General features: G+C 45.7%; 1 protein-coding gene across 1 annotated transcript; it reads right to left on the bottom strand.

Moving 5' to 3' along the window:
- Positions 1–5,689: 5,689 nt before the first annotated feature.
- Positions 5,690–19,234, bottom strand: Hbegf (heparin binding EGF like growth factor). Its single transcript, XM_090331096.1, has 6 exons — positions 18,963–19,234; positions 18,591–18,758; positions 15,969–16,146; positions 9,288–9,443; positions 8,047–8,137; positions 5,690–7,089 (listed from the first exon to the last, which is right to left on the bottom strand). Exons 1-5 carry the CDS (start codon positions 19,006–19,008, stop codon positions 8,065–8,067), a joined length of 621 nt encoding a protein of 206 aa, XP_090187222.1. The 5' UTR covers positions 19,009–19,234; the 3' UTR covers positions 5,690–7,089; positions 8,047–8,064.
- Positions 19,235–20,224: the final 990 nt, after the last annotated feature.

Raw genomic sequence — 20,224 nt, 5'->3', positions numbered from 1 at the left:
CCTGGGCTGGCTTTGAACAGTGATCCTCAGATTTCAACCTCCTGAGTAGCTAGGAGTACAGAGGTGAGCCACCAGCACCCAGCTCTTAGCCTCTTGCATCATCTTTCCTCCCACTGCCCTCTCTGTAGTGCCCTCCTTCACCCTACAGGGACTTAACATAGCTGCAAAAGAATGCTTGATTTCCATGGCCCCTTGAACTTGCCCCCATTCTTTTCTGGACTGAGTAAAAGAGCCATTGTTTACCCAGTTGCTCAGGCTAAATTCCAAGAAGTCATCCTTGATTCTTCTTTTCCTCACACACCCTCACTCAGTCCATCAGTGTATGTTAGATGTGATTCTTCCAAAACAGATCCTGAATTTGACCTCTTTTCTTCTCCTTCCTTCCTTCTTTCCTTCCTTCCTTCTTTCCTTCCTCCTTCCCTCCCTCCTTCCTTCCCTCTCTCTCTTTTTCTTTTTTTCCACCTTCTCTGCTACACGTTCTGGCCACCATTGCCTCTTGTCTGGACTAGCAGAGGTCTCCTAGCTAATCTAGCTTCTTCCACATGTGTCTTCTAGAACCCCTTCTCTCTATAGTAGTCATGTTTGTGAAGTGTAAATCAAATCATATCATCCCCTTGCCCCAAATACTACATTGATGAGCCAGACACCAGTGTCTCACACCTGTACTCCTAGCTACACTTAGGAGACAGATCTGACAATCTTTGTTTGAAACCAGTCAGGCAGCAAACGCTATGAGAGTTTTTATTATATATATATATATATATATATATATATAATTTTTCTTTGTTTTAAGAAGTTGTACAAAAGGGGTCACAATGCAACGTGTCAGTTGCATCTTAATCAGTGTCACATCTTTCATCATTGTCCCCTGTCAAAGAGATTCTTCCTTCCTCTCTTCCTTTCTTTCTTTCTTTTCTTTGTGTGTGTGTGTGTGTGTTTCTAGGACTTGAACTCAGAGCCTGGCATTGTCCCTGAGCCTTTTTGTGCTCAAGGCTAGCTTTCTACCACTTGAGCCACAGTACCACTTCTAACCTTTTCTGTTTATGTGGTACTGAGGAATTGAACGCAGGGCTTCATGCATGCTAAGCAAGCACTATAACATTCTCAGCCCCTCAGGGAGATCCTTATCAGGGAGATTCCACCAAAAAGCTAAAAATGGGACTGTGGCTCAAGTGGTAGAGCACCAGCCTTGAACATAAAAGCTAAGGGACAGCATCTAGGCCCTGAGTTCTAGTGCGCGCACACACACACACACACACACACACTACTCTACTGGTTTCCAAATTGTTTACCTAGTCTAGGAAGTTCCACCTGATACACTTCTTGCCTCTTTCTCAAGCTTAATGCACATACTGCAGCTGCAGACGCCCTCCCCTTATATATACTAAGCTTATTTTTGACTCAGGGCCTTCACATGCCTGACCCCGGTTTGTCTCAGGTCAAATGTTGCCTCCTCAGAGAGGAAGCGCTCCTTATACAAATGACTTCTGTACCTACTAACATCAGCGCATTACTTATTCTGATATGGCTAGTATCTGAAATGATCCAATTTATGTGTGCATGTATTGTTGGTCCATATGTCTTACTATATACTGATAAGAGACTAATTACTCAGTGACAAGAACAGTTCTTGACACTTTTTAAGTACCCAGTCAATTTTCTTTCTTTTTTTTCTTCTCTTTTTTTTTTTCGTCTGTCACAGTGCTCGAACCCAGGGCCTGAGTGCTGTCCCTGAGCTCTTTTGCTCAAAGCTAGTGCTCTACCACTTTGAGCCAAAGTTCCATTTCTGATTCTCTGATGGTTAATTGGAGAAAAGAGCCTCATAGAATTTCTTGCTCAAGCTGGCTTCTTACCATTATTCTCAGATCTCAGCCTCCTGGTAGCTAGGATTAGAGGCATGAGCCACCTGCACCCAGAAACAGTCAATTTTTTTTTGAGGGAATAAATAACTTCTTTTCACCCATATTCTGTGTCAAAATACCTTCTCTTTTAGGATAGGAATCTCATGTGGAAGGTGATAGGGAGGCCTTCACAAATATTTGCTGAATGAATAAGACTAAAATGAATTACCCCTGCAAAGAATGCCACTGGCTTAAGGCATAGCTATTCTCAAGAGTATTAGCATTCTCCAACAGGAAGCTTGAATTTCAGGCATTGTTGACAGAGGGAAGAATTTCAGACCAGCCAAGTTGAAGTGATATATTTGGACAATGTTGTTCCACAGTTTCATGGCTGCTCAAATCCACAAAGACTTATAAAGATTCTGTAGGGCTCCTTTGAAATTGCAGTTGAGGTTAAATGTGAAACAGTCCTTGAAAAGCAATGTGTGATTCTAAAGAAAGAATGCAAAGGCCTAGGTTTCAACCCTAGACTTGCCATTGATTTGTTTCTTGGATAGGTCATTTAAGTTCTGGGAGGAAATACCACCATTTTATCCAAATGGTTATTAATAGACCAATGATTCTGGTTCTATTCATAAGAGGCACAAAACAGTGGCTTCAAACTGATATGACAGAGTAAGTAATTTATGTTATTATTTGAGGAAATTCTCTATTAGAAAATATTGATAGTAACTTTATGAGGAAAAAACTGTATATATGATACATAATACAATTGTTACAGAAGTGTTAAAAAGTGAAACATTAGATAATGTAAATCTAACTGTTTAGATTTGGAATTATGAACTTAAGGGACATTTTATGGCTTAAAATAATTTAAATACTGGAAAAATAAATTTAAAAAATGTATAACACACTGGGTGTTGCAGGCTCAGACCTGCAGCAGGAGGCTGATATCTGAGGATCAAAGTTTGAAGCCAGCCTGGGTAGGAAAGTCAGTGCGACTCTTATCTCCACTAAAACTACCCCCAAAGCAGGAAGTGGGGTTATAGCTGAAGTGGTAGAGTGCTATACTTGAGCATAAAACTCAGGAACAGAAAACCAGGCACCAGTGGCTCATGTCTGTAATCCTAGCTACACAGCAGGAGACTGAGATCTGAGTATCACAGTTCTGTACCCAGCCCCGGTACAGAAGTATGTGTGACTCCTATCTCCAATTAATCACCAGAAAAGAAGTGATTCTGTGTCTCAAGGGGTAGTGTGGAAGCCTTGAGTCAGGGACAGTGCCTAGGCCCAGAGTTTAAGGCTCATGACCTGAAAAAAAAAAAAAAAGTCAGGAACTGAGCCCAGGCCTGGCCTGAGTTCAAGCCCCAGGACTGGCATGGAGGAGGAGTGAGGGGGGTGGGAGGGGAGAGGAAAAGAGGGGAAAGCATAACAGAAGCCTTGATTTTTTTGTGTGTGACACTTCTGGGACTTGAACTCAGCCTGGGAACTGTCCCTGAGCATCTTTTGCTCAAGGTTAGTGCTCTACCAATTGAGCTGCAGCACCCCTTCTGGCTTTTTCTGTTTATGTGGCACTGAGAAATCAAACCCAGGGATTCATGTATGGTAAGGCAAGCACTCTATCACTAAGCCACATTTCCAGCCCCTTTGTCTTCTTTTCTTTCTTTCTTTCCTTTTGTCTTTAAGATGGATTCACTATATAACCAGGCTGGCTTCTAATATGTAATTTTCATGCCGCCTCCCAAGTACGTACCTCCCAAGCATGTACCACTATATCCAGCTCAAAATTAAATTTTAAAATTGAACTAAAATAATTCATAGATAAGCCATGTATGATGGCACATACTTGTATTATCTGCATTTGAGTTTCTTAGAGAAGAGGATCATGTGTTCCAGGCCAGCAAGGGCTACATAGTGAGATCTTGTCTCATAAATGAAGAAAAAAAAAAGAAAGAAAAAGAAAAGCTAAAGAGATAAGTTCTTGTAGAATATGAAATGCCCCTTGTATATTTTTTGCTCATTCTTTAAGAAGGAAATATTTGTTTATTCACTTCTGCAGTTGGGAAAAATGAAGTTCAGCATTCAGGAAAGCTCTCTCCATTTCTTTTTTTTTTTTTTTTTTTGCCAGTCCTGGGCTTGAGCTCAGGGCCTGAGCCCTGTCCTCAGACTTTCTCAAGGCTAGAGCTCTACCACTTGAGCCTCAGCACCACTTCCGGCTTTTTTCTATGTATGTGGTACCGAGGAATTGAACCCGGGTCTTTGTGCATGCTAGGTAAGAACTCTACCTCTAGGCCAAACTCCCAGCCCCCCCCTTTTTTTTTTTTTAAAGATAGCTAATAGTATATCTGGGAGAGAGCAAGGGAATGGGTGACATTGTCCAAAAAGAAATGTATTCATTACCTGAATTACATAATTATAACTTGTGTATATCATCTTTATAATTACAAATTCATAAAAAAAAAAAAAAAGGTTATTAGCGGGGCTGGGAGTTTGAACTGAAGAGCTCAGGAACACCACCCAGGCCGAGTTCAAGCCCCATGACTGACAAAACTAAAAAAAAAAAAAGTAGATGTTTCTCAGTGCTCGGGGGCAACTTCTTCTGATTAACAATCATTAGTGGATACAGGGATTGGAGACATGTCTCAGTAGAGTGCCAGTCACTGAGGGAAAGTGTTAGGTACCAAGATTGAGAACTGGTCTTGAACAATAACAAAAAAGTGGGTGCACAGAAAGGTGACATTGATCGATTCATTGTACTCATAAACTGACATGTTGAACCAAAGTCCTTTCGTAGTACTTAATTTTTAAAAATTTAAAAAGAAGTGGAGGGGCCGGGAGTTTGGCCTAGTGGTAGAGTGCTTGCCTAGCATGCACGAAGAACCAGGTTCGATTCCTTGGTACCACATACATAGAAAAAGGCTGGAAGTGGTGCTGAGGCTCAAGTAGTAGAGCTCTAGCCTTGAGAAAGTCCAAGGACAGCGCTCAGGCCCTGAGCTCAAGCCCAGGACTGGCAAAAAAAAAAAAAAAAGAAGAAGAAGTGGATAAAGATTCAGACGTTCTCAGGGCCACTGTATCAGCCTAGCAAAATCCCAAGGACTGGAGGCATAGCTCAAGTGGCAGAGCACCTGCCTAGCATGCAAAGGGTCCTGAGTTCAATACTTAATATTGACAAATAGTACAGCAGCCCAAAGGACTTCTGAGAGGAACTCCATTAGCAACAGAGGCAGCTGAAAGGCAGGAAACTCTGAACTTGCAGGAAATCTCAGCTGGAGAAACAAAGTATTTTCAGAAAAGCCCAGCCCAGCATAAGGGCTTAGGGACTGGAAACTTGGAAGCAGGAAAGGGAACCTACAGAGTTCAAAAGAAACTCACTACAGCAGTTGTTTTTTACATCTGTACTGATTACTAAAGTCTGGCATTGGTCCTTTATAGGACTGTGTGTGCAATAGCAAAAAAAAAAAAAAGTCCCCTTAATTTTAGAAAATTCTTTTACTGATTGGTGGCACACACCGGTAATCCCAGCTGCTTGGGAGGTAGAGACCTACAGAACTGGAATTGCCCAAACAAAAAGCTAGTGAAAACCCATCTCAACAATAAGAAGCTGAACATGGTGGCATGTACCTGTCCCGGCTACCTGGGAGGTGTAAGTGGGAGAATAACCTTCTTGGCCAGCCCTGAAGAAAAGAAACATGTGACTCCACCTGAAAAATAACTAAAGCAAAAAAGGCTGTGGACATCCAGTAGTAGAGTAGCTCTCTAGCAAGTGCTACCTGGAATTCAAACACCAGTACTACCAAAACCAATAACAAGTTCCCAGTTAAAACAAGCAGACTATGGTATAAGGGTTATCTTTATTTGGATTGCAAAGTAAAAATATGAACCGGGTTTGGAAATACAGATTGTAACAGTTCAGATATGGCACCAGAAATTTCCAGAAGGGACCATAACAGCAAATGTTTGTGGTTTTAGTAAGATGGGTAGGTAGGTAAGGCTACCCAAAACTTTCACCAACTCCAAACTACTCTGTAGCAAATGGCAAGTCAATCAATTACCAAGAACAGGGCAATACTAATGTTTCCTGTTCTTCAACTTTTTTCTTTGCTAACACCTTCTCCAGACTGTCCTCTGCTGCACTGACCCCTGCATGGAGTAGCACCAGAAGAATGGCAGGAGTAAGAGAAATGTCTTGACACAAGGGAGGATGGATTCCCACTTTGTGGGCCTGGGTTTGTGGGGGTGAGAGGCTAGGACAGCCCTAGGTGTGGATGCCCAATCTCTTCTGAGATTTGGTGGGAGGAGGACACAGGGAAACACCCATATCAGTTACACTTTGACATCAGCACCTTGGGCTTTCAAAACACAAACAGTAGACAAAATCGCCTAGGCAAGACTGCAATCCAACTCATAGAGTGGGTCTGACCAAGTCAATTCCTGCATCCCAACCATATGCAGTTAGTTCCCTGGGGCACTCTGCTCTTGGGGTATCTTTAGAAATGTACAGATAAGGAACTACCCTATACAGTCACAGAACCATCTCAGATGAGTGATAGCATGCTGAACTGAGCCAGATGGTAGAGATGCCAGGAGGGCCACGACATTGCTAAAGTAACAGTCTAGGCACTTGAAATATTATTGTTAGATTGTTAAAAACTAAATAAATTAACATACATAGAATAAAATAAATATATAATTTAAAAGGCATTTTACAAACAAACGAACAATAACAACAACAAAAAATAGTTGTTATTTTTTTCCCCCTCTGGGTAGAAGTCCCAAAATCTTGAGTTCTCAGGTTTGTGATATTTCACAGTTAGTGCATCCAGCGCTGGAGGGTCCACATAGCTGATTCCTTGGTGACTACTTCAATACATGGCTTCTCAACTTTGTTGCTTTCTTCCAGGTCACAGTCTTTTTTTTTCTTCAGTCAAAGATCCTGGAGCATAATTTTGTTGGTATTTTAGTCCAGAAGACAAGTGTTTAAATAAACAGACAAGAAAAGTGGGCTTGGTGGAGGGGAATCAGAAGGACCTGAAGGTCCTAATTTGTGTTTTCTTCTGATCCACATCCCACTAAACATATTGTTTGGCACTTGTAGGCGCTGGTATTTTCACAAAAGCAGTTCTAAGAGGCCCAAACGAGACACCAAAGCTAGGGATGATAAAGTCTTGTGGCTAGTTGGGAAGTCCTTTCCCTCTGCAGACCTGCAGTCAACTGGTGTCTTCTCAGAGGGAGCCATCCCCACAGATTCCTACAACACAAGACAAAAGCATTTGAAGTTAGGTCAAGAGATAGGGGTTTGGCTCAAATAGTAAAGTACTAACCTAGAAGCCCTTAATTCAACCCCCAGTCATGGAGGTAAGCGTGGAAGCTGGGTCCAGTCTAAAGAAATCCCTGAAAGCCTCCACGGTCCAGTCGTAAGAAATGGAAAGACAGCTGGGAGCATAGCCTAGTGGTAAAGTATGTGCCTAGCATATACAAAGACCTGGGTTTGATTCCTTGGTACCACATACACAGAAAAAGCCAGAAGTGGTGCTGTGTCTCAGGTGGCAGAGTGCTTTTCTTGAGCAAAAAGTGTTCAAGGACAGTGCCCAGGCCCTGAGTTCAAACCCCAGGACTGGCAAAAAAAAAAAAAGACATGGAGAGAATAGGTTGGGAGTATGGTCAAATGATATAGACTGCTTGATTAGCAAGCACAAGACCCTGAGTTTAAACCCCAGTACTGCTCTCTCAAAAGAAAACAAATGAAAAGAGCAGCCAAATACTATGTCTCATGCCTGTAATTCTGGCTACACAGGATGCACAAGTGAGAAAATCTCTGCCTAAAATAGCCGTAGAAAAAAAGCTTCAGGCCCTACCTGAAAAAGAAAAAAAGTCTAGAATATGGCTCAAGTGATAGAGTGCTTTCCTAGCAGGTGCTGCCCTGAGTTCAAACACCTGTACCACAAAAAGGGGAGGAAAGGAGAGAAAGGGGCTGAGGTAAGGGAGAAGCTGACTTTTCGGTATTTTTCTTATCTAGTAACATGCACACTGATAATAATTTACCAGTTTACTTTTAAAAAATAATTGTTCACTGTAATCCCACGCTCCCGCCCCATCCTATACCCATCCCTTAGTCAAGAGAAAAATTCAGCACTCACTGAAATAGACTAGAACCTATCCATACCTCAGCCCTTACTGCTGCCAGGGGCAAAGGATGTGCCATTACCTTGAGCATCGGTCTCTTTCAATGGGAATTTGTCATGCCCAACTTCACTTTCTCTTCATTTTCCACGTCATAACCTCCTCTCCTGTGGTACCTGAGAAAAGTAAGGTTTATGAGCAATAGCTGCCTACTATGAGAACAACTGTGTGCAAGTCCTGGAACAGGTCTTTCCTAAGAACTCTGCCATGGTTGTTCTTGCCATTACTTGGAAAACTCCAGAGAATATGGCAGTCCCATAGACCTCTGGACAAAGGCAAACCGAGGGATGCCTGTATCTACCAGCAGGCTACATTTTGACCAAGAGCTTCCATTACATTTGATCCTTACAAGATCCTCATCAGGTAGATGAATAGCATAATCACAGAAAGATTACTGTGCCCAGAAAAAAAAAACAGGTACCTTGCTCATTCCAGGTCTCACAACAGATGCACTGTACTACTTGAAAACACATACAATATTTCAGGCTTTCCCAACCAACAATATACCTAGACTAGAGGATTAGCCTGATTCAGATATCTCAGAATTGGAAAGTACCATTCAGGGCCGGGAGTTTGGCATCAGGGTAGAGTGCTTGCCTAGTATGCATAAAGATCTGGGTTCGAGGGGCTGGGAGTTTAGCCTAGTGGTAGAGTGCTCAACTAGCATGCGCAAAGACCCGGGTTCGTTTCCTCTGTACCACATACATAGCAAAAAGCCAGAAGTGGTGCTGAGGCTCAAGTGGTAGACCTCTAGCCTTGAGAAAGTCCAAGGACAGTGCTCAAGCCCTGAGCCCAAGCCCAGGACTGGCAAAAAAAAAAAAGATTTGGGTTTGATTCAATTCCTTCATACCACTTACATAGAAAAAGCCGAAAGTGGTGCTGTGGCTCAAGTGGTAGAGCTCTAGCCTTGAGAAAGCCCAAGGACAGTGCTTAAGCCTTGAGTTCAATCCCCAGGACTGGCAAAAAAAAAGATACCATACCTTCATTTCCAAACAACAATAACACACTAATTCATCAAAGAACAGAGCCAAGAGAAAGGAATATGTGAAGCATTGGCTTTATGGGTGAGTTCCTGGGCCCCTTGTAAGGAAACAGAACCTGTTATGTATGGCCTAGGCCTGACATTGACTGGCCTCATGTTATGCCTGACAAAATAGATTAACAGGCATGAGAATGGGGTTCCTGTGGTCAATAGTTGGTAGTCCCAAGATGAGGTAGAAGGAGAGAGATTTGAGACCCAGACTAAGATGGGCCCCCAACACTAACCTAAACATGAGAAGTCCCACGATGACAAGCAAACAGACAGATGACAGCACCACGGCCACCACAGCCAGGATAGTAGTGTGGTCATATGAATACAAGCGATTCTCCACGGGCAGGCTCAATCCATGACATCTCTCTCCATGGTAACCTGGATGGCAGCTAGTAAAAGACAAAAAAAAAGAAGGGGTAAATAAATGGTGTGGTATCTTTGTCTGTCAGTCCATGTCTATCTCTCTCTGTGATGGTCTACCTATTTAAGCCAAACTCCATTTTCCAAACTCTCATCTTGTCAATCTTTGCCCATGATCTCTACTTTTCTTCTAGCTTTCTCCTTTACATTCTGAAAATGTCCCTCTGAGTGTTCCCTCAACATTGATCCTTTGTTGTCCTCTCCTTCACTCCTCCCTCTAGTTCTCTGGTTCTAGAGTCCTGCTTCAGGCAGGGAAAAAATGAGGCAGGACTTAAAGGCCTCAGTTTAGATCTATTCCATGTGTGGCTGATTTATTACATGTGTGTTATGACATTCGGTTTCAGCCACGAAACAGTGCTTAGGCACAAGGGCTGGTGGGTTGAATTGTGAGGATTCAGTACCACTCCCTCCAGTGAGGCCCCTCAACATTCTGACCCAGAAATAAATCCAGCCTTGCCCATCAATGCTTCCAGAGTGCAGTCCCTCCCTACTGCTGCTTAGCCTATTAATAGGCCCTGTTCTCTTGCCAGGAGTCATTTTTCTCAAGTTTCTTTCATTTAACTCTCAGCTCCTCTGAGTGCAGGGCCCAACCTGGAAGCTTCACTACAGCCTCTGGCCTCTAAATGCTGAGCATTCAGGCCTCCTTCATCCCACAACAAAGCAAACAAAACCAAGATAGCATCTTCCTGCCCAGCTGCCCTGCCACAGCATAAAAGAATGTCACAAACAATCCCTTGGCTCTTCTTAAGTGGCAACTGCCTTTTCTAACAAAGCATTTCCTTGAAGCTTTTAGAAAAACTGCTGAAGAAACACATTCATATCCCTTCCTTTCTTTGAGGACCCCAGAGATCCTTTGATGTTTGTGGGAGCCCCATTCTGCAAAAAGGTGAAGTGACTTCTCAAGGTCACACTGCAGTGCAGAAGCGCAGATGGGGATTGTCTGACTCGGAACTCAGCAGGCTGCCAACCCACCAACCAGGGGCAGGGATAGCCTGTCAGCTTGGGGACTCAAAGCTGCTGAAGAAGGCACTGGGAACTCTGTGGTCCTCTTTCTGCACTTTTCTTTGAGAAGCAAATTGTGCACCTGGTGCAGGGGAAGAATCCTTTTCCTGACAGAGCAGCTGGAATGCTGCAAAGCAGCCACTGAGCAATGACAGAGAAGTCAGGCTGAGGGTGCTACATCTCTGTCCCTACCTAGGACCACCTGGTACCTTTCCCTGCCCCAGCTCCTCCTTGTGCTCCGAGGACTCAGCTGGCTATAGGATAAAGGCAGGACATGCCCAGAATGCATAGTTCTTTGCCCAGCCTTTCCCATGCATCAGGTCCATCACCTGGAGTGAGAGGACAAAAAGTCACCCCAAAACTATCAAGACACAGAGGAGGCTGCCAGGAATATCCCTAGAAAATCATCTGTGTGCAGTGATTAGGGGTTAGAGAGCTTAAGTTTAACTAGGAAGCAGCAGGATTAAGCAGAAGCCATTTTGATTTCGAATCCATCACATATGGAAGGAAACACATCTGATAGGATCCTGGGGCTATAAGGCTCTGCTGTCTGATTGTATTATTATTACTAATCATTATTCATAGCCTTAATAATTAGCACTAATAATTTAAAAATGTCAAAGGCTTTCTATGAGCCAAATATTCTGAGCTGCTTTATGAAGATATTTCACTTAATCTTATTTATTTGATTGGTGCTAGGAATTGAACCTAAGACCTTTCATTTAACTTTTCAGGTTAAAACCATGTGTACAAAGGACTTACTATCTCCAATTATGTGTGTGCACGCATGCGTGCTAGTCTTTTTTTGTCTTGTTTTTATTTTTGTTTTTGGTGGGTCATGGGGCTTGAGCTCGACTTGGGTGTTGTCTCAGAGCTCTTCAGCTCAAGGCTATCACCCTACCCTTGAGCCAAGTCCCACTTCCTTTTCTGTAGGTTAATTGGAGATAAGAGTCTCAGGTCCTTTAATGTCAAGGCTGGCTTCGAATCTTGATCCTCAGATCTCAGCCTCCAGAGTAGCTAGGACTACAGGCATGAGCCACCTCGCCCAGTTATGTGTGTGTGCTAATTTCGTAGTTTGAACTCAGACAATGGCCCTGAGCTTCTTTTGCTCAAGGCTAGGGCTCTACCACTGGAGTCACAGCTTCCTTTCTGTTTTTTGTTTTGTTTTATTTTTTTAGTGTTCAGTGAAGTGTCTCATAGACTTTTCTACCTGGGATGACTTCAAACTGTGATCCCCAAATCTCAACCTCCTGAGTAGCTAGGATTATAGGCGTGAGCCACCAACACCCAGCTACTGTTACCAATTTGAAGATGAAGAAACTGAGGCTTAACTTTCATTAAATAAGTTGCTGAAATTACAAAGTTCGTGAGTGCTAGAACTAATATTCAACACAGCAGCCTGGATGACTTCAGAGACTGTGTTGGTCCAGGAGAGGGAAACTGAAGTCAAGTCTGTTTTGTACTTCTAGCCCATCATTCAAACCCCACAGGTAGTTACTCAGATGATAGAAATAAAGCTTAGCCTCAGAGTCCGGCAATTCAGTTACATAATCCTTCTACCTCCAGCCTGAGTCAAAAGGATAATAATGTAAACATCCTAATATTACCCACTTCTCCCTCCCTTTGCAGTCAGCTCTTGGCTTCCCTCAGGGAAAGGGGGGCAGGGATGAACACATTCCAAGCATCCCAGGGTGGGGGTGAGATCATGTGTCTTGTCCACAGCCAGCACCCGTGTTGATCAAACTAGGACAAATTCCTCTACCCCAAGTCTGACCCATTTCAGAATAAGCATAACAGAAGCAAGAACCCCTTAGGGTCAGGTGCCCGTGGCACATGCCTGTAATCCTAGCTGCTCAGGAGGCTGAGATCTCTCTTTGAAAGTCAAAGCCAGCTGAGGCCCAAAACAGCTGGAAGCGGAGCAGTAGCTCAACTGGCAAAAAAAAAAGCTCAGGAATAGTGTGCAGACGCTACATTCAAGCCCCAGGAATAATGCAAAAAAGAAAGAGAAAGAAAGAAAGAAAGAGAGAGAGAGAGAGAGAGAAAGAAAGAAAACTCTCTAGGGGCTAGAGACATCTTCCACACTGGATTTCTTCACCTCTATCCTAGAAGGTGGAGGGGGTGTCATCCAATGGAGGACATGGGGAATATGAGTATCAGACTAGTTTTGCTACTTTTCTTGGGTGTGGGGGCGGTTGTGGAGCTTGAACTCAGGGCCTGAGTGCTGTCCCTGAGCTTTTCTGCTCAAGGCTTTTATCATTTTGAGCTACAGTGCCACTTCTGGTTTTCTGGTGGTTAATTGGAGGTAAGAGTTTCTTGGCCTTTCCTGTGTAGGCTGGCTTTTGAACTGGGATTCTCAGATCTCAGCCTCCTGAGTAGCTAGGATTACAAATAGGAGCCACTAGTGCCCAGCTTTCTCTTGCTATTTCTAGCCAGGTGGTTTTGTGCAAATCACATTACTTTTCTAAGCTTGGTTTTCTAATGTAAAATACAGGATAATAAATGCCTATTATCAATGGAGAACTGTGACTAGATCAAAGTAGTTAATATAGATGAAAGAATTCAATAGAAAAAAGGTCCCGCATAGGTATGAGTTATGATCTGCAGAGGGTACAGTTGCTATCTCAGCTGGAGCCAACAGAAGGTGGCTCACCAATCCTCTGGGCATCTGGGCAGTGTGGCTGAATGCAGGCTCCAGTCCTGTGTCTCTTCCAGGTCTGAGTCCTCTTTGACCAAATGCTCCCAGATTTCCTTCAGCCACAGGAAACTTTGCAGTCAATTTCTGTGTCAGTGGCCAGTCCAAAACCCCAGAAAGTTGTTTGAGGGTCACTTCTGGCTGATGACACAGAAGGTTTGGTTTTTCCTATTCATGGTGGCTGCAGAGGGTTGGTTTAGGAAGTCAGATAGCCTCAAGTTTACCACAGCAGCCTGGACACACCCTGGCTGGTGGTTCTGAATCTGGAAGCAAGGAGGAACCACAAAGGACCTCTAGAGATAGATGCACAGATGTCACATTGCTCCAAACCAGTATCTCTGTGTCTTTTTTTGTTTTTTTTTTTGCCCTGAGTAACTGGACATAGGAGACAGCCAGACCAGACACAGAATCTACCCCATGAAAATCTGGCCTGCAAGCTGATCTGAATCTTCAAGTCAGATTATTATGCTTTAAGCCTAAGAGTACTCTAGAACAACAGCTGCCCTCTATAAAATCCAACTCAAACTCCTATGTCAGGATAGAGAAGAAAGATGAAAGCCAATAGTAAGGCCTGGGATGATGGAAAGCATGCTGATCTAGGAGTGAGGCACCTGAGACCCTGGGTCTGTTTCTATCTACGTATTTAGCTGTTGATCTCATGCAACTTGTTGGCTGTAGTTGCCTCATTTTTCAAATAGAAATAGAAAATCTTGCCTACCCAGCAAAAGGCTTTTGGAAACCACAAGAGACCATATCGTCTCCCCATCTCTTAGAAGATAACTTGGCACCAAGTAAGTACTCAATATACTTACAGGGCTTAATTTATATTAAATATAGACACACAGCTCTGGTGTGAAGGAGAGATTTAGCATTATGATTGCCACCACCATCCTAAAGCCACTGAGAAGATGGCTATGGGCATTCTCCTGAGGATCTCTGGGTTCAAGTGGTCGGTTGGTCAGTTGAGTTCTGCCTCCTAGGACAGTTGTCTTATAAGGGTTCTTAGCTGAGCAGTGGAAGCCCTATATCCACTCACCAAAATGCTCTGGCCTAACATATCCCGGAAAGATTCCTGGTCTCAGTCCCTCTTGACTGCTCTAAATGTCACTTTCTTCTTCCTGAGCTAACAATGCCATTTTACAAATGTAAGACAAACATTTTCTGTGCTGTTGCATTGGGAAGGATACTATGGAGACTTTTTACACAACTTTTAAACAATTTCTTCCTAGGCCAAGCTCCTAACAAAGATGTTGCAAGAAAGGACACAGTGGTTGTAGATATGCCAATTGCCAAATATGGGGCAGCTCTGCCAAGTGAGCACTGACAGGGCAAGAAGTTTTCTTATTTTGGTTTTATGACAGTACCAGGAATTGAACTCAGAGACCTCAAGCTCCCTTAGCTTACTTGCTGGAGCTGGCATTCTACCACTTAAGCCACACCTCTAACCCAGCTTTTGGACAGCTAATTGAACATGGAGTCTCTTGGACTATTTTTCTCTAGACTGGCTTTGAACTGTGATCCTTCAGGTCAGATTTCAAGTATGAACCACAGGCATCAGGCTCTGAACAAAGAAGTTTGTAAAAGCGAAGGGATCACTGGGCATTGGTGGCTCATGCCAATAATCCTAGCTACTCAAAAGGCTGAGAGCTGAGGATCACAGTTCAACGCCAATCTAGGTAGGAAAGTCCATGAGACTCTTACCTCCAATTAACCACCAGTGCTCAAAGTAGTAGAGCACTAACCTTGAAGAGAAGAACTAAGTGACAGGGCTCAGGCCCTGATTTCAAGCACCACAACTGACCAAAAAAGCTAAGAGATCTTCACCAATCATAGGTAGAAGAGACTATGCAGTCAGACTTGATAGGCCGGGAGACAGAATGCACGTAATAGTGAGTTAGCTCCTCCAGAATCTCCAGGTCACAAGGTCCCCAGAGTCTGCTCTTCTCTCCCCACAGGAAAGAAGATGGATGTTTGCTGCCTGACGTGGGGTGTTGGCCTCAGGCATAGTGGTGACATTATGCCTGCCAGAGAGCATGGCAGTGCTGTCATCCCTGAGGGGTTGCCAAGGCAGCCAAATGCTGGGTTTGGCCCAGGAGAAGCTAAGCAACCCACAGTCCTTCCACCCACACTGCTGCCTGCCGGGTTGGGTTCTATTTCCTTTTACTCTTGCACAAAGGAAGTGTTCTAGTTAGCCCCCTGACCAAAGGCCAATACTCTCCTGGACCTTGCTATGGTAAGCAAGCAGGACTGGGGAGAGGGGTTCCCCTCACCCCACAATGATTCCTCTCTGAACATTCCTCTGTATGTATTCTCTATTCCAGCTCTGCCACGTCTTAGAACTAACCTATATTTGTTCATTCATAAGTACACGTCTTCCAAGTACACAATACCTGCACGCCATGTGATCAATTAATTGCACCTCATCTCTACTTACAGAAGCCCCACTCCACCCAGGAACCTGCTCTGCCATATTTTCTACCACCTCCCACACAGAAAAATGCACAAGACCGGAATGAAGGACCAGTTGCCTCCAGGAGTCTAGCCACATGCTCAGTTCTGGACAAGCAGGAAATGTTCCTGAGGACTGAAGAGGGTCACTACCCCACACCACAGGAAACTGCATCCTCTTTAGTAGTGGGGGGAAGGGGCTTCTGCCAACTAAAAATATTTTCCTTTTTCTGAACTTCCACCCAAAGGTTAAAAAGAGGCTCGGTAAAATGATGACTCCAAGAAACAGAAACAAGAAGCAGCCACATGGCGGACAGTGTGCTGAGCTTCCCTCCGGGGAGGGGACGCTTACATGCATGATGGAGCCCGGAGCTCCTTCAGGTATTTGCACTCTCCATGGATGCAGAAGTCCTTATACTTCCGAAGACATGGGTCTCTCTTCTTCCCTAGTCCTTTGCCCTTCTTCTTTCTTTTCCCTGTCTCTTCTTTGCTCGGTGTGCCTAGAGCTTGTGGCTTGGAGGATAAAGCAACTGCAGGGAAAAAGTACATTGATAAGACTTTAACTCTAAGCACCACCACCATCCTACCACCCTATCCCCGCCTGGACACTTTTTTGAGAAAAGATCTCATATAAGGCTGGCCTTAAACTTGTGCTCCTCGGGTCCCAGCCCTCGGAGTGCTGGGATTACAGTCACAGGCCTATCACACATGTGAATCCTCTTTGATTCTACCTGGAATCAGAGGTTTGGGGAAGATTTTCTGGCTTGGTGCTTTCCATGTACTAAAGAAACACTGTGTAGAACCACAAGAAAAAATGACATTTCAAGAGGTAGAAGCCAGGATTGGTCCCAAGGAAGGCACTTTACAACTTAAGAACCTCATTCAGGAACTGCTAGCTAGCTCTTGAGTAACTGCAGTCCACTAGGCAATGCTACCAAACGCATCCTCACTCCACTGTCCACATCCTACCTCCATCTCCGACTCCCCCGCATCTACTTCATTCTATTTTAGCCTTCAGTCAGCCTCATTTCCTGTTACTTCTCTCAGTGACCCACTTGCAGGATGATAGTGTCACTGACAAAAATTGCTTTTGGAGAAGGTAGCTGGATTTGGGGGTAGGAGCCTTCTAAAATAAGAAGTGCTGCTATGTGTTCAGGTGACCCCCCTCTGGGATTCCCATTACTATCAAGGCCCAGCTCTGAAATAGCAAGCAGCTTATCCCTGGTAAGGGCTGTGCTTGTTCTCATTTTAAGGAAAATATTTACCCTTTTCTATGCCCTTCACAGCTTACCTACTTTCTCAAATAGTAGGTTTATAGTTCTCTGGAGGTTTTTTTTTTGGGGGGGGACAGAGTCTGTATAATGGATAAAGAGATTAAGCTGGAAGAATAATGATGCCCCACTTCTTTCCAGGATTCAGAGGCTGGGAGAAAAACAACCTCATCCAGACATTTCAGCTCAGAGGCAGCACTCACCAGTCCCAGGGTCTGATGCCAGTTCTTTCCCTCACCTGCACCCAGTAGTAGAAAGGTGCCCAGTATCTATGGCTACAGCCTGTGTCTGGCAGAAAGGTGAGCATGAAACACTAGACTGGAGACTTAAACGTTCTCAAGCCAGAAGTGGCCCCACCAAAGACTATAGCCTTACATTTGCAAGAAGGGCAGTGACTTGCCACAGCCATGAAGGATTAAAAATATAAACTGTCCCAGGTGAGGCAGGTGGCCAAGTGAGGAACACAGATCAAGGCAGGAAGTCCAAGTCCAAGAAGAATGAGAGAATGGCAGAGTGACAGCCAGGCTTCTACCCAGGATAGGGAGCAGTGAGTCAGGTCTGTAGAGGTATGAGGAGCAGCCATGTGGGTGGGGGAGTGTGTAGGGGGGTGTGAGTCACAGCCTAGCCCAGCCCTGCCCTGCCTAGGAAGAGAGAGCCAGGAGAATTTAGGCTGTTCAGGCCATGGGTGACCCCAAAGGGCCACTGTAAGAGGATAAAGTCCTGGAAGCAGGCTCAGTTTTGGAGAAGATTCTTGATTCATGTAAGGCAGAGAGAGGACCCAAGTGAAGCTCTCTGGGTAAAGGCAGCTGAGCCATGGGCGGGGCGAGAGCAGGTGAGTATCTTTCCAGCCAAATATAGTTATTCCGGGCCACAGGGCTTAGTCTCTGCTCCACCCCTGAGAATCACTGCAGGTGGCCAGGGGCAGGGAAGCTAGCACGATATGGACTCTGCCCAATCAATGTTTGTGCTCAGCCATAGACACACAGGCCAGTTGCAGGAATCCATGTGGTTCTTTCCCCTTGGAGTCTCCTTGGGGATTTAAGTGGTTGGGAAGTCTCCTGGTGTACATGAATATTCAAAACAGCCCCCTAAGGCCCCAGGGCTCACCTTTCAAATCCTGCCCCAGAGGAGCTGGTCTCTCCTGAGTGGACTACCAGTTCCTCATTCCCCTACCAGAAGATGAGTAGGTGGAGGAGACAAACACTGCACATCCACCAGTTATAAGCTTATATAAGTGGCACATCTGTTATCTCTACTTCATTTTCGATATCACTAGTTTTGGAACGTGGGACTTGTATCCATTTTAGGATAGGAACTATAAGAAAAGCATCTTCTACTACCTAGCTTACTTACTTCAGAGGACAACTTGCCTGCTTCTGTTTGCTCCAAACTACTCAGAAAGTGATATCCCACTAAGGAAAGACAGGCAGACAGGCAGGCAGGCAGGCAGGCAAGTGCGCGCGCGCGCGCGCGCGCGCGTGCACACACACACACACACACACACACACACACACACACACACACACACACACACAGTGGGACCGGCATTTCAAGATGCCCAACGCTCTACAATACCACCAGCTTTTCCTTCCTTCAAGTCCTGCATAAATAATCTACAGAAGTACGCAAAAGGATGCATCTCAGATCCGTTTATTCTTTAACTGTTCACCAGAGTCCAGGAGGTGGGCAGCCCCCACACTCACCTCTGAGAAGGTCTGAATTTTCCAAGTCCACGACCTCCCTGGTTCGGGCACCTCCGGTGGGTAGCAACTGGTTCGTAGAGCCAGTGGGAGGGTCCGGATTGCTGGCTTCAGCTGCCATCCCTCTCCGAAGCCGCTCCAGGCTCTCGCCAGCCACCAACGCGGAGAACACTGAGAAGGAAGGGCAAGGCCGCATCAGACCCCTGCTTAGACCCCGCGCCCCCATGCATCGGTGTCTACGCCCTCCTGCTGGAGCGCACGGGCCCCACCAAGTGGCACACGTCGGGGGCGCTGCAGCGATGTTTCCTCGTGCCCCCCTCACAGCGCCCCCACTTCCCCCGCCCCCGACCTCGGGGGCGTCAGCCTCTATCTTACTTGCAGCCAGAAAGAGCTTTGGCACCACCGACGGCAGCAGCTTCATGTTCCCAGACCGGGCAGCGACAAGAGAGGCAGCAGTTTGTTAGCGGCAGGCAATGGGCGCCCGCACGGGAGCCAGGCGGGGAGGGGGGGGGCGCCGGAGATTCCGCCGGGCACAGCGGGTCGTCTGCCTCTCTGGGTGCAAGCCTGGCTGAGACCTTTTGCTCAGCTCACAGCCGCCGCGCGTCGGTCTGCTTCCCTGGGGGTCCGCGCCCGAGCCCTGGCACCTCGGTCAGGCCGATCTACCGCGTGCCGCGTGCAGCTCCTCCGGCGGACTGAGCGCTCCCCCGGCGCGCCGTGGGGAATAAGGCTCGGCGAGGCGCCGGAGCTCCGCCCCGCCCGGCGCCGCCCCCTCCCCTCCCCTCCCCCTCCGGGGCCGGGAAGCGAGCCTGGCCCTCGGCGGCGCCAACCTACGTAGCCCCGAACCCCGCGGTGGGAAGGGGGCGGGAGGCACGGACCGCGCTCACAGTTGAGGGGAACAAACCCGGGCTGCTGATCGGCAGGTCGCAGGGACCAGTTACCACCTTTGCCCTAAACGCCCAGAGAGCTGCAGCGACGTGACTGCTGAGCTGCCGGCTCCGTTTCAGGCCTGATTCTTTAGACCATCCCTGCTCCATACCAGGGGCTTCCCTGCCGGTGAGTGTCACCTGAGTTTCAGAGGCCCACTTTTTTTTTTTTTGGCCTATCAACACAGCAAGTAAAGAATAGCTAGCTGTCAATCATTTTAAAAACGAAACACAAGAATGCCTATGGATCTTAAGAGCCCAAGGTGAGCGAGTTGAAGTTGCACGCACCAATCTAGCCCCAGCAAAAGAAGTTTAGAGTAGCTTCCCGCAGCTTAGGTCAGGTGACAAGAGTCCACGGTTGGACTTTATTTATTTATTTATTTATTTATTTATTTATTTATTTATTTATTTATTTATTTATCTGGGGGGGGCTTGAACTCTGGGCCTGAGAGCAGTCCTGAGCTCTTTAGCTAAAGGCTACCGCCCTACCCCTAGGCCTGGGCGTTGTCCCTGAGCTCATCAGCTCAAGACTACCACCCTACCCCTTGACCCACAGCACCACTTCCAGTTTTTTAGTGATTAATTGGAGGTAAGAGTCTCCAAGAACCTTACTGCCAGGGCTGGCTTTGAACTGCGATCCTCAGATCTCAGCCTCCTGAGTAGTTAGAATTACAAGTGTGAGCCAACAGCCTGGCTTATAGATTTTTAAATTAT

This window comes from Megascapheus bottae, chromosome 4 (genome assembly GCF_031878675.1).
Source record: "Megascapheus bottae isolate mThoBot1 chromosome 4, mThoBot2.hap1, whole genome shotgun sequence".
Classification (NCBI taxonomy): domain Eukaryota; kingdom Metazoa; phylum Chordata; class Mammalia; order Rodentia; family Geomyidae; genus Megascapheus; species Megascapheus bottae.
This window is presented reverse-complemented; position numbering and strand designations above follow the sequence as displayed.

Excerpts from the sequence above, each read along its gene's own strand:
- Hbegf (XM_090331096.1), bottom strand. The coding sequence starts at position 19,008 with ATGAAGCTGCTGCCGTCGGTGGTGCCAAAGCTCTTTCTGGCTGCAA. Across the intron at positions 18,759-18,962 it reads AAAGCTCTTTCTGGCTGCAA|TGTTCTCCGCGTTGGTGGCT; the intron begins GTAAGATAGAGG and ends CTTCCTTCTCAG. Across the intron at positions 9,444-15,968 it reads CTCCGGGCTCCATCATGCAT|CTGCCATCCAGGTTACCATG; the intron begins GTAAGCGTCCCC and ends GTCTTTTACTAG.